The following is a 16957-nucleotide window of genomic DNA, read 5'->3' as shown; positions in this document are numbered from 1 at the left end:
CTGGCCACTGTTCCGTCCACCACCATGTCAACCTCGCATTCGAGTGCGGTCTCGCCGAGCCCTGTATTGAGTCCCAACGGTCACGGGAGGTGCGCAGATAGCTGGAGCTAGCTGATTGCAGACTCACACCGCGGCAGCGCGAGAAGGCCCCCTTGAGTCTCGACGACGTCGCGCTGCCGGCTGGCGCCGACCATGTGAGTGGGGAGGCCGGCGGACGGTTGGGGGTTCGGTTACCTGGTGTCGATTGCGCACGGAGAGAGCGGTGCGGGCCGTGGGGCGTGTGCGAGTGTTGTAGGGCGAGACCGGCGGCGCGCTCGACGAGCGGTCGTGGACGGCGAACCAGCTGACAGCAGGAAATCAACCTCCTCATCGCCGAGTACCTTGCGTCCCGGCATCCGCGGTTAGCCGATGCGCTAGCAGCGGAGATTGGTCCGGCGCGCGACGAGGTGGTCCGGCAGGAGATTGAGGCGGTCGAGAAGGCTATTCTTGGTGAGTGTGATCAGAGCGGGCTGTGAGATGGGGCCCAAGTCGCAATTCTGGACGTCACCTCGACCGCTTGCGCCTGTTCCTATTAGGCGTGACGCCCTCGATTCGCTCTGCATCACTTCCACCCGCTGCACCGCGCACACTCGCTGCGCCCGTAACCCCCGCTGACTTTAGACGGCAACTTCAGCGCGCTCGAAGGCCTCCTCGCCTCCCCTGGCCTCCTCGGCCAGCAGACGCAGAAGGCGTTTCTGTACATGTGCTACCGCCAGCAGTTCCTCGAGTACATCGACAACCGGGAGAGCCAGAAGGCGTTCAACCTCCTCCAGAAGCGCCTGAAGCCGCTCGAGCACTACCAGCCTGTGCCGTACGACTTCTACTCCCTCGCCTACCTCACTTCCGCGAGCACGGTGCACGATGCGCCGGGGCTGCGCGACTGGGCCGGCGCGGGGCCGGAGCGCGAGCGCCTCGTCTCCATGTGGCGGGAGCTGACGGACGCGGCGAGAGTGAACGCGCATGCGATCGCGGGGGACGCGACGCCGTCGCGCCCCGTGCCACGGGACCGGTTGTTGATGCTCCTGCGCCAAGCCACGGCGTGGCAAGTGGACGCGGCGCGGGGGCGGGGCGCGGGCCCGTGGCAGCTGCAGAGCTTGTTGACGGACTACTCGTCGCCGTCCGTCCCAACGCGACTAGAACGGCTCGTGAGAGGGCACCGCGCGAACATCAAGTGCGTGGCGTTTCTGCGCGACGGGCGCGGTATTAGCGGGAGCAGCGATACGACGCTGCGTATTTTCAACATCCATTCGGGGGCGACGGAGCGCGTGCTCACCGGCCACCAGAGCCGGGTGTGGGACGTATCGCCGTCGCCTGAGGGTGCGTACATTGCGTCGGGGTCCGGCGACGGCACGGTGCGCGTGTGGAGCGCCGACGGCGAGTGCGCGAGCGTGCTCGTCGGCGACGGCGGGGACGTGTACAGCGTGCGCTGGCAGCCGGGGCGCGAGGACCGGCTCGTCGCCGCGTGCTACGACAAGATCTTGCGTCTGTGGGACGTCGGGGCGGACCGGCTTATCCGCACGTTTTCGGGGCACGCGCAGAGCACGCTCGCGGTCGCGTTCGATCCGGCGGGCAAAGTCATCGCGAGCGGGAGCAAGGACAAGCACATCCGCTTGTGGGACGCCGTCGGCGGCGTCTGCACCCAGACTATGACGGCGCACCTCGGCGAGATCACCAGCGTCGAGTTCGCACACGACGGCAAGTACCTCCTCGCGGGGTGCAAGGACAACTCGATCCGCTTGTGGGATCTGCGCATGGTACGTCCTCTTCGCGCAGCCGGCGCAGTGCTGATAACAGCAACGCAACATCTACCGCTACACGGGCCACCAGAACACGTCAAAGAATATCATCCGCTGCTCGTTCGCCTCCGAGTCGTCCTCCCTCATCGCCAGCGGCTCAGAGGACGGCCTCGTGTATCTGTGGGAGCGCGATGCGGAGGGTTCCGAGACATCGTCGTCGATGCCCGGCTCGCCGCCGATCCCCCCGGTTCCGCCCAGCGTGTTCCAGACAGTCGCGAGCAGCATACACCCCGCGCGGGCGCCCACGCTTCCCCGCGGACCGGCAGGCGCGTCGCCCCGCTTCGGCGCATCGCCCAGCGTGCCCGGCGCTACCACTGTGCGGCCTTTCAAGGCACTTGCGGGGCATGGAGCAGGCGCCGTGTTCGATGTGCGCGCCCTCGGCGGGACGTTGCTCAGCGGTGGCGAGGACGGGGCAGTGGGCGTGTGGGGAGCCGAGGAGGAGTAGCATCTGGTACAGCATGTATGTCTGTTTTGTCGTGCCAACGACTTGCGCATGATTCTTGAAGACATCCATCTAACAGCTCCCAACACTCCACTTCATTCATGACAACCACAAATAGCATCGTGATACAGCAGGCTACTTGCTATACAGTGGGCCGCACTAGATTAAGCGGCCATCGGCTTATGTAGGCGTGTGTGGCATATAAACATATTATCGTGTGGTAGAAGACTGGATGGCGGCGAGGCCCGTCGCCATGTCAATGAGCTTGGTCCGGCGCTTCTCGGCGCGATGCGGTGCCGCGCCGTTAGCGACACGGCGCACCGCCTCGCTAACGTGCCGCTCGCAGAACCGCTGCCCTGCAACATCGTAATACTCGGCCATGTTCTCGCGGCAAGACTGGGCGCCGCTGACTCCGCCACGGTGGTCACAGCGCAGGTGGCCGGGGTGGAAGCGCTGGTCGCCCGCCGGACTGGGTGCGAGGATGCAGGCGCCCTCGATAGGTTTGCGGCAGCTAGCGGCGGCGCACAGAGTGCCAGCCTCCTCGGCGTAGTGGTACTGGCACCACGGACGACCCTTGTGAACGTAAAAGTCGTCACCCTCGAACGGTGAGTCGCAGCGCGTACATGTGAAGCAGGCACGGTGCCACTTGCCCTTGAGCTGGCCGTCCGAAGAAAAGACAGCGCTCCGCTCAATGGGGAGCTTGCAACGCCGGCATGCTGGAAGGTACATCTTCTTCCAATCAGCCTCGCAAAGCACAATGCCGTCACGCTCAACGTAGCGACGTTGCCCGCCGACCGCGTCGCCGCACTTCTGGCACACGCGCTTTGGGCGCGAGGTGGGTGGCGAGGTAGAGAGGGGCGGCTCAGTGCGCGAGCGCTGTGGCGCGAATGATTGGGGAATGCGAGGCGGCTCGAGCTCGCGCACGGGCAAAGACGGCGACCTGGTGGCATTCGCGGGAGTGACAGTCGAGGCCGAACTTGACCGGGGCAGCATGTTGGCGCGAATAGGGTTCGGCTTTCCGAAAACGAGACGTTCCCCGTCGTCATCTTCGTCCTCCTCGCCTATCTCCGTCAACAAATTTGGCATGCTCGAGTCCTTGGCGGCCTTGGGGCTGTCAAAGTATCCCTTTGCCGGCGCGTCCACGGAGGACAAACCCTCCCAGCTCTGAGAAGGGGTCATGACCATCTCATCTTGCGAGCTCTGTCCGTCTGGTGATGGACCATAGTGGGAGGACGCGGTCGATTCAAAGCTGCCGTTGGTCGGGTACCGGCGATGGTTGTACTCTATGCGCTGGAAGGGGTCGTCATCGTCGGCGTCATTCTGAGCCCAGGGCAGGGCTGATGGCTCGCCTGCGCTTGTAACGCTGAGGTTGTCACTGTCGGCGCGGGGCGAGTAACGCGAGCCGTGTGTCTGGTCGCTTTTCGACACAAGGAACGCGTCGTACTTGTCGAAGAAGGGGCGATGGTTGTCATGGCTCTTTGAGCTCTGCGAGGTCCCGCTGCGCTCAAGGTGAGCACGTGAGACTGAACGCCCTTCCTCCTCTGCGCGAGAGGCAGAGCGCGATGGGCCCGCCCGCGAGGCAGAACGATAGTCATCGGCGCGAGAGCCGGCGCGGGCATCGTTACGCGACGCGGAGCGGCTGTCTGCGCGGAAGTAGTCGTCGGCGCGAGAACCGGCGCGTCCGTTAGAGTCGGCGCGGGACACTGCACCCTCACGAGAGCGCGTACGTTCGTGGCGTGCTCGAGCAGATAGCGGCGCACTTGGCATGATAACGGGCTCCTTCTGGGAAGGCTCGCGATGGGGGCGTGCGTCTGGACCAGTGGCTGTCATCAAGGGGCCTGCAGAACGCGAAACCGACGGTGCTGCCTGGAACGGCTTGGGGACGGGCATAGGCGGGCTGTCACCATGCGGTCGTGGCGGGTCCTGGTCGGCTTCAAAGCCGCGCCCGCCACCGGCTGCGAGGGCGACTCCGGCACGGACGCCCCACGCCGCAGCGGCAAAAGCGCGTCGGCCGACGCCTGCCATGCCCGCGTTACCTCCAGAGGTGGTGTCCGGCATGGAAGGGACTATTGGGCTGTGGAGGTCGGGGTAGCGGCCGAGGTCACTAGAAATAGGCGTGCGAGGCTCAGTGTAGTTGCCGAGTCGAGATGGCGGTGCGAGAGGGCCAAAGTCGCCGCGGAGAGGAGAGGGAGCTTTGGATCGTTGGGCAGACGGTGCGAGTCCACTGCTGATGGGAGGCTTGTTGAACTTTGATTTGGACGGGGCAGGCGGGCAGACGTGCTCGCCGAGCGAGTTGAGGGGAATCTCGGATGCGCACGAGCTGCACTTGACAGTGGGGAGGACGACGGAGGCGCGGTCCATCGCCGCTGGCGGGCGGTGGGCAAGGAGGGACATGGACTGGTGTTAGGAAAAGGTAATGGGTAGGTGATGGGGAAGGAGGTGATGTTAACAGCAGACGGCAAAAATGGGACTGGGAGGTGGGCGCGGCGCAATGAGGGTGACGCGAGGGTGTATGGAGGCGGGCACGAGACTGGTGTCGCAGCGTATGGTGATGCAGGTGTCGAGCAGCAGCAAAGACGCGACCTGGTTTGGTGCTGCATAGTTCATGACCAAGTCGCGGATTCGTCAACAGGCAACGGATGGTCCAAGCAACGACAAAGGACCTTGCGCGTCACGGCGACCGCCACGGACGCCGCCGCATGCCCGCATGCTCATCCGTGCAAGGGGATATGACAGGGAGGGACGGTATGGGAACGGACATGGTTCATGGGCCTGTCGAGTTGCGCGATCAAGAAGAACAAAGGCCAGAGCGCACAAACAAGCAAACAAGCAAGCAAGCAACTCACTGATGGATTACGGCTTGGGCGTGGTTGTGGCGTAAACTGATGGCCGAGAGCGATCCGCGCACACAGAGGTCAATGGGGGGGAGGACCGTGCTGTTCTTGAAAGTAAATGCTGTCGTTGAACGCGACGCGAGGGGATGATGAGGGGGAGCGTAGGGGGGAGGGGGAGGAGGGGGGAATGTTCGTATCGTGTCGTGTGATTGAAGGAAATGAGCACAGACGTTGGCGTGATGGCGGCGAGCGAGTGAGAGAGAGAGAGAGAGAGAGAGAGAGAGAGAGAAAGAAAGAGAGAGTCCGGAGGAGGAGGGGAGGGAGTGAGGAGGACGCTGAATGAGGCGCAGACGAGTGGCGTGTCGTGGAGGAGGAGGAGGAGGAGGAGGAGGAGGGGGAGGAGGAATGAACGAGTGTGGATGGTTTGGACAAGAGAGTGGAGTGAGGACGAGAGTGACGGCGAGGATGGCGAGGATGGCGAGGACGAGAGAGAGACAGTTGCCGAGAAACGAAGAGATGGTGAAGAAAGAGAAAGAGAAAGAGAAAGAGAGAAACGACGACGAGGACGAGGATGACGAGGAGTGACAGTGGTGGGGGGGGGGGGAAGGAAGGAAGGTGGTGAAGGGATGATGTGAGATGGGAGACAGGAAGTAGACACACAGGATACTCTCAGCTCTCAGGGTCCCCTACCCTCATAGTAATCCGGCTCAGGTACTGCACATGCCTCCTCTTCCTTTCTTTCCTTTGGCCTCGATGCGTCGTCCTCGTCGTCGTCGTCGTCGTCGTCTTCTCCATCGTGCTCACTCACTCTCTCTCTCTCTCTCTCCCTCTCCTAATCCGCACTCTACCTCCCTCGTTGCACGCCACATCTACTCTGGGAATACTCATGCGGGTACAGTACAGACAACTGCACCCGACCTCCCCCTCCCTACCCAGAAGCACTCAGGCCTCCCGTCGGGAATGCACCCCGTCCATAAGACCGTGCGCCATCCAAGTTGAAAGACTTGTAACGCTTTCCAGGAGGCCCCGCCAGGCCAGGAGGTGGCAGGCGTCGGCCCGCGTCGTCCTCGTCGACCTCGAGGGCTACTCGAGGCTGCAGTACTCCCTCTCTCATAGTACCCACTCGGGTCCGATTGGATGCCGCTCGCCGCCCGTTCCCCATTCCGGCCCGGTCCCAGACGCGTCGGGCAAGGGGGGTAACGGCAGCCACAGGGAACGTTTCGGATCGCGTCCTTTTTGCCTCGATGGTCTCGATGGCCTCGATGGCCTCGATGGCCTCAATCGCCTCGATGGTCTTGGAACTCTTGCATCCGCACTTTTACGCGGAACGCGTCTGTCTGGCGCGCGTCAATGCCATCATCACATCCGCCTCCGCTGTTAGAGAACACATGCAGGAACGAATCGAGTAGATGAGACGTCAAACCAATACGGCATAGTGACGAAATGCTTTTTATCGGGCCGCGATTTGGACGTTTGAGAGCGTTTGAGGTTCCCAAGTCAAAAGTCGGAAATGCAACTCGGCAGAGTGGTGCAAGGCGTTCAAAACAACCAGTTCAACCTGCTTGGGAAAGAGTCGGATAAACTCGTCTTGTTGACGCCAACTCGCACAGTCCATATCGAGACGCAGACTAATAACTGCTGACGACGACGACGACGACGACGACGACGGTTTACTGGCTGGCTGCCCAAACCCACGTGCCTCATACATGCACGCATGTGCGCATGTATGTACGCAGGTGCTCATGATCACCAAGAAACTAGCTTAGGCTCGCGCAATCCTCCGACCAAGCTACGACCGCTGTATGCTCATGAACAAGTGCCTTCAATCCTTCGGGAATCGAGGCCGTCACGCCGCCTCGCGAGGCGCTAATCGGTGGCGACGACAGCACCTGCAGGCCGGACCGGGAGAACGGCATGGGCCACGCCACCCGGCGAGCAGTCAGGGCGTGGCCTGCGTGGTCAAGGTTGCAGAGGTGGGCGCGCGCGTGTCCGCCGAATCAGCGCAGGGCTGAGCTATGCGGGCCACAGTAGCTGCATCAAGAAGGTTTGGATGGTGAGGAATGGCGCGTCCATTCAAGCTCAGCCACATGAATCGTGTAGGGATGCGCGCTAGCGCAGTGCCGAATGCGTACTCCGTCACGACTGGCAGTCACCGCCGACGACGTCCCGTGCGAGGTACGGTGCGGGGGTTTCGAGCGGCGACGGCGGGAGCGACGTACGGCGATGCGAGCACAGCAACTTCTCGTTGCGATAAACATCTAGTGAACGGGACGAACCTTCTCCGTTGCTATGGCAGCTGATAGCTCGCGTCATTCCTGCACAACGCTGATCTCCATTCAGCGCTGCTTCCTGACAATCCTGCTTGCTTCTAACACTTGGTGCATCTAACTATCTCACCCCCACAGGCCATGCCCATATCCCATATATCTTAATCTTCAGAGAAACCCACTAAAGCCCCAGCCTACATCTTGGCACGCGCAAGGTGCTTGGCGTACAGCTCGCCGACAATCTTCTTAATGTCCGTCTTGACGAGTTTGCCATTCACATTGCGCGGGAGCAGGTCGTCCGAGACCCACACGAATGCGGGGCGCGCGTGCGGGCGCACGCGGTTGTGCACGTGCTCCTGGATCTGCTGGGGCGTCGCGGTGCACCCCTTCCGCAGGCTGACGGCGACCGCGACGAGCTCGCCCAACATGTCGTCGGGCACGGGGACCGCGGCGGCCTCGGCAACCCGGTCGTCGGTGTACACGGCATTCTCGACCTCCTCGGACGCAATGTTCTCGCCGCCGCGGATGATGATGTCCTTGATCCGGTCCGAGATGTACATGACGCCCTCGTCGTCGAGGTATCCCGCGTCGCCGGTGTCGACGTACCCGTTGATGAGCGTCTCGCGGGTCGCCTCTGGCCATTAGCTACCTTCCTCTTTTCTGCGTATCTCTGGCCGCGAACGCACTCTCGTTGTTGTAGTAACACGTCATGTTGTTGGGGCCGCGCGAGAGGATCGCGCCGACAGTGTTGCGCGGCAGCTCCTTGCGCGTCTCGGGATCAACAATCTTGATATCCACGAACGGCATAGGCCACCCCGCGGCCTTGGGGCGCGCGACGTAGTCGTCGCCCACAATGGCGGTGGTGAGCGCATTCGTCTCCGTCATGCCCCACCCGACGGCGATGCTCATGTCGGGCCAGCGCGTGCGGAGGTCGTTTGCCAACCGCGCAGGCGACGCCGCGCCGCCGTTGAGCGTGGACTCAAACTTGTGGTCCTTTGGCAGGTCGGGGTGCTGGATGATGGCGACGACGACGGCCGGCACGCCGCCGATCACGCCGCACTGGTAGTCGACACACGCCTTGACTGCGTCCGCGACGTTCCAGCGGCGCAGCAGCACGAGCTTCTGGTTCATGTGGATCAGCTTCTGCAGCCACCCTTCGCCGGCCGTGGCGTGGAACAGCGGAATGCACAGCAGCGCCACGCTCTGCTTTTCCGGCGGCGCCATCGCGAACTGGATCGCCATGTCGGCCGGCGCGCCCATGCGCATCGCCGTGCGCGCCATCACTGGGGTAAGCTCCTGTCCCAACTCTCGGCCCGCCACACCTCAAATGAACACATCAAATGACACTCACAAAACTTGCCCGAGTGCAGGTTGTGCAGCGCGGCGCGCTGGTTCGAGAGCACAGCCTTGGGGAAGCCCGTCGTGCCGGACGTGAAGAAGATGACGCCGTCGCTCTCCGGCCCAAAGTCATGCAGGCCGAGTCCGTTGCCGCTGACAATGTCGTCCGTATCCTCCTTGGCAGCCTTGAGGGTCGTGAGGTCGATAACGGGCACCTTGCAGCTCTTGTCGAGCCACGCGTGCTCGTTGAAGCTGAAGATTGGGCCGACGTTCTTGAGGCGCGGGGCCACGCGCCCGCACATGACAGCACTGGGCGCGTCGCAGAGCACGACGACAGGGTTCGTAATGTTCAAGCAGTGTGCAAACGGCTCGGGCTGCAGCGCGGCGTTCACCATAACCGGCACAGCGCCGAGGAGCTCAATAGCGCACCAGCTCACGATCCACTCGACGCTGTTGTATCCGATAATGGCGACGAAGGAGCCCTTGCGCACGCCGCGCGCGCGCAGCCACACGGCGAGCGCGAGCGAGCGCGCCCACACCTGCGCGAACGTCGTGTCGATCCGCTCCTCCTTCGGCCCGGGCTCCGGCACCGGCGCGTTGACCATGACGGCGTCCCCGCCCCGCGGGAGGCCGTCGAGCACGAGCTCGCGCATCGTCTTCAAGCCCTGCCGTCAGCGCCGCCGCTGCCCACCGCCGCACGCACCTGCACCCAGAACTTCTCTTGCACACCGTTGTGCATGATCGTTTCCAGCTCGAACGGGCCGCCCTTGCGGGTGATCGCCGCGTCGCCTGTCGTCAGCTCGGCGGGCGGCGCCGCTCACACTCCTCAATCGATGGCTTGCGCGGCTGGGTCATGCTGGATGGTGGGGGGCCGCCCACCGGAAGTAGCACATATGTACTCGCATCGGATCCACCCCCACCTTCGCCCAGTCGGCAAGCATCACATGACTGCCGACGGTGCTGGCCGGTTGGGTTATCTTCAAAGCCGAAGGCCGCCTCGCGTGGCTGCACTCGCCCACAAAGCGACAAGGTCAGAAGCGAGCAAGGCCGGCTACTTAACGGGTGATCCAAGATACCGGGGATATGAAGGGCCGGGCGTCAGGCGAATCTCACGTCAGAGTCATGACATACGCGTTCACATTCAAGCAAAGCACTTCGACTGGTGCAGCTGGTCGCTTGCATTGGTGATCACTGTGCAGCAGGGCACGACCAGAGCAGCGCGCTGGCTGACTATATCTCTGACCAAAGCTGGCTGCCTTTGGCTTCTTCCGCAGCAGATCAATGGGCACTGAGGGGCATTGCCCTATGCTCATAAACCTCGAGTGCGCTGACGTCCTCCCGGCCACTCGTCACGCCAAGAGCGGTGAACACCTCTGCCCACTCCGGATTGTGCCGGAACCAGATGCGATCGATGCTGCTCCACTGCAATGCCGAGGCGAAGAGGATCGACATTGGCTTCATCCGACTTGTGGGCAACTCCGACAGAGGCTGCGGTATGCCGCGCAAGGTGACAACGTTGCGGTTTCAACGTCTTCGACAATCTTCGGCTGTCGTGAGTAGCCCCTCGCACTCAAGACCATTGCAACCCGCAGTGAGGACTCCTCCATGACAGTGCGTCGTCCGTGCAAGTGAAACGGCTGGTCTTCCTGCACCGTGTGCGAGTCGCCGAACTTCCGCTTCGGAAGAGATGTTCTGGGCGATGGGATTAACAGGATGGGATGGGAACAGGTGGATCGAAACCCACCTGCCACGGATGTGTCGCGCGAGCTGCGAGATCGCATCCACACAGAGGCCTGCCGACGCCTATTTAATCACCGACTCGTCCTTGTCGACGCCTGCCTCCACATGCCCCCACACCCTCCGATATCTGGTGCTCCGACTGCCGAGCCGATATCTGTCATCGCACTCCGCCATCCGAAGGTGGAGGCCGCAGATGTGGCGAATCACACCCCGCACAGACTCGGCCGGGCCACCTCCACCGACCTCCACCGGCTTAACGCCGCGGTGGAGTGACATGACGATTGAGTGGAACTGTTGGAATTATCTCGCTGTATGATGTGAGCTATCGGCGCGCAGCATGTGTATAATAGCGAACTGGTTGCCACTGACGTACTCATCCTCTCTCTCACAGCTCACGATTGATGTCACACTCATGCCACCATGGATCACTCCCGCTCCTCCAGAACGACGCTCAGCACGCTCAGCGATAAGCCGGAGAAGCAGACTTCTGAGCCCGACGAAGCTGAGCTCGCCGCTCTCGGCCTCCCGCCCGATGCCAGCCCCGAGTTAGTGCGGCAGCTCACGCGCATCGGCCCGCCGCCGGACGGCGGCCTCACCGCCTGGCTCGTGGTGCTCTCCACCTTTCTCGTCCTCTTCTGCATCTTCGGCATGGGTGAGTGCACCCTCTCCCTCGCTCCCGCATCACCCCTGACATCAGTCACGTCCTTCGGCCAGCTCCAGTCCTACTACCTCACGAACCAGCTCGCGGCATACTCAAAGTCCGACGTCGCCTGGATCGGGAGCACGCAGAGCACACTTACTTTCCTCGGCTCGATTGCCGCTGGACGCTACTTCGATGCCCACGGGCCCCGCCTCCTCGTCATAGCCGGAACGGCACTCTCCATCGGCGCGCTCATCGGCCTAGCCTTCTGCACAGAATACTACCAGATCCTGCTCGCGCACCTCCTCTTCGGCCTGTCCGGCACACTCACCTACTCGCCCGCGACCGCGATCTCGGGCCACTGGTTCCTGCGGCGGCGCGCGACGGCCGTCGGCGTGGTCGTGTGCGGCGCCGGCGCCGGCGGCGTCGTGTACCCGCTCCTCATGCGCGCGCTCTTCGCCCGCCTCTCTTTCCGCGACGCGATCCTCTCCATCGCAGCCCTCAACCTCGTCCTCATGCTCCCCGCCTGCGTGTGGATGAAGGCGCGGTTACCGCCGCGCTCCCCGCCCCCGCTCCGCGCGCTGCGCGCGCCGTGGCGCGAAGCGCCGTACACCTTCCTCGTCGTCGGCAGCGCGGTGTACATGCTCAACGTGTTCAGCCCGTACTTCAACGCGCCCGTGCTCGCCGCCAACCTCCTCCCCGCGAATATGGAGGGGTACGCCGTCGCGCTCCTCCAAGCCGGCAGCTTTGTAGGGCGCGCAGCGGCCGGCGTCCTCGCCGACGCGCTTGGCGTGTGGGTCGTATTTGGGGGCACGTCGTTCGCGTCTGCCGTCGTCCTCTTCGCGTTTTGGACCGGTGCGAGCGGGACAGCCGTCGGCGTCCTCGGCCTCGTGTGCTACGGCATCGTCAGCGGCGCGTGGTTCACCCTCGTCGCCGCGGCGTGTGCGACCATCTCGCCCGTCGACGAGATCGGCATGCGCCTCGGCATGCTCTGGACGCTTGTTGGGCCGCCCATCCTCGCCGGGCCGGTGGTGTGCGGCGTCCTCATCACGGCAGACGGTGGGCGGTTCAATTCGGCCGGTCTCTTCTGCGGCGCGACGATGCTGCTCGCGGCTTTCCTTATGCCGGGGCCCAAGATGTGGGGGGCGGTGAGAAGGTGTTGGCGCCGGGAAACAGACGCTGAGACGGCCGTGTAAGTGTCTGGGCATAGAGACGTAGACGTAGACTTAGACCACAGAGCTTGACGTGTATATGAGCTGTTGTACAGTAGATGCAATGCATTGTTGGCACGGTGCTGTCGGGTTGCGAGCCCAATCAGGATCTAGACCCCACAGCAGCAAGCTTCGCATGGCTACATACTCTCTTGTCTAATACATCTCTGCTTCTCCTCCGCCACACACCTTCACTGCGACAATGCACGGTCCATCTGCGCGAACCTGTCATTACGCCCCTCAACGGCGGCCATACGGCTCGCGTCCTGCGTCGTCGGCGACCGGCTCCGCGGAGTGCGGCCGCGCTGACTGCGCGATGCAAAGCTCCGCAGACTTCCCATGCTCCTCCGGCTGAGCTTCTCGTCCTCTGGCACAGGATTGGACATGATGCGGTCCATCTGCGCGAAGCCGTCGCTGCGGCCCTCGACAGCGGCCATGTGCAGCTCGTCGCGCGTAACGCGGTCGTGTGTGGCTTTAACGAACACGACGTCGCCCGAGAGCCAATAGGTGGGGTATCGGCGGCGGCCGACGTTCTGCGCGAGTGTGAGTATGAGTGGAGACGAGCCACGCACGTTTATGATCATGGCCCAGCCGAGCATTAGCAACCCGCTGATGAGGACAATGTACACCAAACGCCAGGACATGGCGACGCCTGCGGGGAGGACACTTGCGATGAGGGCTGTCGCGCCGCCACTGGAGTCAGCCTGCTCTGGCGTGCACGCACGGAGGATGCGTCGTCCCCGTTACTTGCATGGCGAGGAGGGCGGCAGCCATCGCGAGCGCGCCATTGATCCACACGACATGCCCAAGCCCGCCAGACACGGTCGTCTCGTCGAGCCGATATCCGCTTGCGTGCCGGAAGAGCCGGGTGACCGCTACGCCGGCGAGTGCGCTCACGACCTGCCCGCCGACGAGGTGGCGCGGCTGGGCGAGCGGCGAGTCGATCGTCGCGAAGGACAGGACGGCGCTCGCGCCGAAACTCGCCACGATCATGATCATCCCTTCATCTGGGAAGCCGGCGATCATCACGATCTCGATGAGGGCGATGCCCACGAACGAGCCGACGAACGACAGCAGCCACACCTCGTACTTGAGTGGCAAGCGTGCGATCCACGAGAACGGCGGGAAGGGCAGCGGCGCGAACGGCGCTTTCGTCCCTGCTTCTCTGTAGCCGAGGAAGCGGCGGAGGATGGAGGGCAGGTACTCCCGCACATCGCGGTGCCAGGTCAGCCGCGCATGGTTTGGCTTCGCGGGGGCGGGGGCGGGCGGCGCTGGCGCTGGCGCCGGCGCGTGCCCGTTAGTCGCGTACGGGTTGTCGTGGGTCGAGACGCGGTGCCGCTGCACCACGGGCGGCGGGGGAGCGATGCCGGACATCGCGGAATGTTAGGAGAGGGAGGGGAGATGGAGCGATAAGAGGAAGCGAGCAGGAGAGAGACAGAGGGATGTGAGACAGTCCAGAGCAAGCTGGAGCTCGGAGTGGGCATGTCGCCGACTCGGAGCTCGACGTAGACTCTGGCTCTCGGGCGCGGCGAGTGGATTGAGCGCAACTGTGGGGCGACTCTCCGAGTCGGAGCGGCGTGCCTGCGGAGTCTCCAGTCAGCTGACCTACGCTCCCCGATCCGACGTCGACACGAAGGGGGTGAGACAGTGGGACACCAGAAATCGTGCGCAGAGGAAAAACGTAGGAGCGCGGTGAGGCGTAGTGAAAGGAGTTGTCAGAGTGAAGAGGATATGTCCTATCGTATCTACCGACCGTCGCAATCGTCTGAGTTCGCCGCCAGTGCGCTGACCAGCCTCCTCCAGCCTCCCTCCTCCTGGGACCCGCAAATGTCTACATACATACGCATGCTCGCTCCGCCATCTGCAGTCGACTCCTGTGCATCACTTTCATATCTAGGTGGCTGCAGTCCCGCACTCGTGTCCGGAGGCAGCCGCTTGTTGCACGAAACGACTCATCTGATCATCTCCCGCTGTCCGCAGCGCGCCCAGCCAGGTACAACAAAGCATGAGCAGTCAGATATGCGGCTCCTTCGACTGGGGCATCGGTCAGCCTCAGGAGAAGTCAAACTCCAGGTAACAGTGGCAGTCGAAAAAGCTGCAGGCGCACACAACCTCTAATCATCGTCCCTCCTCACCCACCACAGCACAACGCAGAAGAGAACGTTACATCACATGCTACAACTAGCTGTCTGTTAGCGACATCCTCGCAAAGCGGCGAAGGAGGAGCCCTCAGAAGGCCGTTCTTAGATACATGTTTGTCGTCACAAAGGATCAGACTTAGCATGGAAATGTAGACATCATCAAGGGGCATGGCGATTGTGTGGGCGTGCCAGGTGGCGCGCCACACTCGAAGAGCGACTCACAAATACATTCTATCGCGCGTCGTGGAAGAAAGCACAGAAGCACAGCGGAGAACTGCAGTCAGCATCATTCTTCGCATTGCGAGAAAGGAGGGAGCTCAGTGGGCACGTGTTTGGCTGGTGCAAGTCGGATCCGCAAGCCGCATGGCCTTAGGACTGGGGCGACAAGTAGTCATCATAGCGTTGAAAGTACTCACGTTGGGGGTGTTGGTGGATAGAGATTTGTGTCGCGCAGACTTTTAAACAAGCCGGAGGTGCGAAGGAATTTGTCGTATGTATTTCCCATCTATTTATCCCGGAGATCCGGAAATAGCGTTTCTAATCGTGCTGACGCTGATTAGATTAGCGGCGCTTCTAGAAGCGGTTGCGTCGTGGCCAAGAAAGCAGACTCGATATCCCGTGCCAGCTCCCACATTTGCGGGTAGGCGGTCGCGTAGAGTCTCAAGCCGGCCACGCAGCCCAAGCAGTCGTCGCGGCCTTGGCGAGCGAGGTACATGCCTCCATCATAGATGGGGCGGTAGAGGACCAGGCTTGGGTCAGCATGCGCCTTTCACATCAAACACTCACGGATCAACCCGAAGGTATCCCTGCTCCGTTGCGAGGGCGGATAGCATGGCAATGCGCATCGCCGAATGCATCGCCTCTCGCTTGAGCCGCTCGCGCACTTGCTGTGCCTCAAACGCAAACATGCCGCGCATCGTTTCCTCCCCACTCTCCTGGATCCCAAAGTCGGACATGGCGCGCTCCGCAACCAGCCAAAGCGCGTGGTAGAAAACATCTGTGCTCATGATCCGGACGGTTGTAAGCGCGCTCCAGTGCTCTGGCCACGGAACGGGCAAGCCGAGCTTGGACAGATACAGGTCGCGCCATGACGAGTGGTCGTGCACAAAGTCGCGCAGCGTGTTGAGCGGAATGCCGCTGGCTGAGGTGCGAGGAGCCCACAGCTCGCCGCAAAGCTTGGTGCAGATGCTTGCACCGGCACGCGCGGCGCTCAGCCACACCTCTTCGTCCGATGTGCTCGCCGATACGAGGGGCACCATGTCGTTGACCACGAGCTCCGGCAGCCTGAAGAATGCGCCTTCGAAGCTGGAGACCATCTGCATCGCCAACCTGGTGCGAAGCTTCTCATCCCGTACAGGAGTGGTGTGTAGGATCGGCTCCCGGAGTGAGTCGAGGTGCCGCGCCGCCAATGACAGGTAGCTAGCGCGATACTGCTTCTTCAGAATGACAGATTCTCGGCGGTTAGCTTTTGCCAAGGACGGGAGGCACTCACGGCCCAGCAACCCTTCAAGAATCATGAGTGTCTGGGCGTTAACAAGGGTCGCAACACGAAACGCCTTGGACGCCTCGACTATCTCGCGGGCGCGGATGACGAGTAGCTGGGTCATACGGCTGCGGCCGGGGTCACCCTCGCGGCCTGATATCTCCTCGCGGTCAGCCACGAATGTAGCGTGCTCGGTGAACCTGGCGCCGAAAGCCAGCACAACCGCCAACAGCGCCGGCGACAAAGGCCCCCCCATTGCCGCATCGGGGTCGAGATATAGTGTTCTAAACTCGGGCTCCTCAAGGATCGGCAATCGCGAATGCACCACTTGGAAGAAAGTGTCGATGAGGTCCTGTGCAACGCTGACGTTAGCTCCGCTTAAAGTTGCACTCACCGTTCCAGTTCAACCTCGCCCGCTGCCCAGAGACCGAGATGCGCGGCGCTCGGCGTCTCTTCCCACACGGCCCCGTTCTGCTCCTCCCAAAGGTCACAGGCCTTCAGACGAGCCTGCTCCAGCGATGCCGCATCCGAGTACCGCCAGTCATGATGCAGTACTGGCGTGGGGCTGAACAAGTATCGCAACAAGTCAGCCTGAAGATTTCCCCCGTTCTGTGGGGCGGGGCGAGTGATGACGACAGGGTGCGTAGGCGCCATCCAGTTCATCATCGCCATCGCACTGCAATTAGCACCGCAATTGTCCGAGATACGGGACCGAAAGTACGCACTCGTCCATCCGCGGGCCTGGACCTGAAACTGCACCAGTGCTGTCGCTGGATGCCGAGGTCGCAGTGCGTCCCGGAGCCGAGCGGTTGGATAGCTGCCGGCTCGGCATGGCAGGTGAGACGCGTGTCGTCTCATCGCCGCTCCACCGCTTTTCTTTGTCGTCTGCACTGCGAAACCGCCGGGGACGGCGGGGCTTGCTCTGCAGCTGTTCGATGTAGTTTGATGTACACTCGAGATCCTTGGCGGCGCACTGCTCGCACTGGTGTATGTCAGCAGTGCAAGCAGTGGAGAGATGGAGTTAAG

At 62.5% G+C, this 16957-nt stretch overlaps 7 protein-coding genes across 7 annotated transcripts; 3 read left to right on the top strand and 4 right to left on the bottom strand.

Annotated features, from left to right (window-relative positions):
- Nucleotides 1-24: 24 nt before the first annotated feature.
- Nucleotides 25-2280, top strand: COLE_04231 (uncharacterized protein; the record flags this gene model as incomplete). Its single annotated transcript, XM_018421786.2, has 5 exons — nucleotides 25-89; nucleotides 122-194; nucleotides 354-489; nucleotides 661-1793; nucleotides 1834-2280. The coding sequence occupies 5 exons, from the start codon at nucleotides 25-27 to the stop codon at nucleotides 2278-2280; spliced, it is 1854 nt and encodes a 617-aa protein (XP_018282784.1).
- Nucleotides 2281-2487: 207 nt separating this feature from the next.
- On the bottom strand, nucleotides 2488-4671 carry COLE_04230 (uncharacterized protein; the record flags this gene model as incomplete). The annotated part of the gene is made up of 1 exon (XM_018427289.2): nucleotides 2488-4671. The coding sequence occupies one exon, from the start codon at nucleotides 4669-4671 to the stop codon at nucleotides 2488-2490; it is 2184 nt and encodes a 727-aa protein (XP_018282783.1).
- Nucleotides 4672-5997: 1326 nt separating this feature from the next.
- COLE_04229 (uncharacterized protein) lies at nucleotides 5998-6492 on the top strand (the record flags this gene model as incomplete). Its single annotated transcript, XM_018427288.2, has 1 exon — nucleotides 5998-6492. The coding sequence occupies one exon, from the start codon at nucleotides 5998-6000 to the stop codon at nucleotides 6490-6492; it is 495 nt and encodes a 164-aa protein (XP_018282782.1).
- A 1080-nt stretch (nucleotides 6493-7572) lies between these two features.
- Nucleotides 7573-9571, bottom strand: COLE_04228 (uncharacterized protein; the record flags this gene model as incomplete). Its single annotated transcript, XM_018427287.2, has 5 exons — nucleotides 7573-8012; nucleotides 8065-8661; nucleotides 8730-9381; nucleotides 9420-9505; nucleotides 9538-9571. The coding sequence occupies 5 exons, from the start codon at nucleotides 9569-9571 to the stop codon at nucleotides 7573-7575; spliced, it is 1809 nt and encodes a 602-aa protein (XP_018282781.1).
- A 1533-nt stretch (nucleotides 9572-11104) lies between these two features.
- Nucleotides 11105-12292, top strand: COLE_04227 (uncharacterized protein; the record flags this gene model as incomplete). Its single annotated transcript, XM_018426295.2, has 2 exons — nucleotides 11105-11108; nucleotides 11154-12292. 2 exons carry the CDS (start codon nucleotides 11105-11107, stop codon nucleotides 12290-12292), a joined length of 1143 nt encoding a protein of 380 aa, XP_018282780.2.
- A 206-nt stretch (nucleotides 12293-12498) lies between these two features.
- Nucleotides 12499-13681, bottom strand: COLE_04226 (uncharacterized protein; the record flags this gene model as incomplete). The annotated part of the gene is made up of 3 exons (XM_018421785.2): nucleotides 12499-12840; nucleotides 12880-13000; nucleotides 13032-13681. 3 exons carry the CDS (start codon nucleotides 13679-13681, stop codon nucleotides 12499-12501), a joined length of 1113 nt encoding a protein of 370 aa, XP_018282779.1.
- Nucleotides 13682-15004: 1323 nt separating this feature from the next.
- Nucleotides 15005-16763, bottom strand: COLE_04225 (uncharacterized protein; the record flags this gene model as incomplete). The annotated part of the gene is made up of 5 exons (XM_018427286.2): nucleotides 15005-15197; nucleotides 15235-15901; nucleotides 15941-16293; nucleotides 16326-16607; nucleotides 16657-16763. 5 exons carry the CDS (start codon nucleotides 16761-16763, stop codon nucleotides 15005-15007), a joined length of 1602 nt encoding a protein of 533 aa, XP_018282778.1.
- Between the last annotated feature and the right edge of the window lie 194 nt (nucleotides 16764-16957).

This window comes from Cutaneotrichosporon oleaginosum, assembly GCF_008065305.1.
Source record: "Cutaneotrichosporon oleaginosum strain ATCC 20508 chromosome Unknown ATCC20508_contig03, whole genome shotgun sequence".
NCBI classification, from domain to species: domain Eukaryota; kingdom Fungi; phylum Basidiomycota; class Tremellomycetes; order Trichosporonales; family Trichosporonaceae; genus Cutaneotrichosporon; species Cutaneotrichosporon oleaginosum.
The sequence above is the reverse complement of the archived record's forward strand: the minus strand, read 5'-3'. Positions and strand labels throughout refer to the sequence as shown.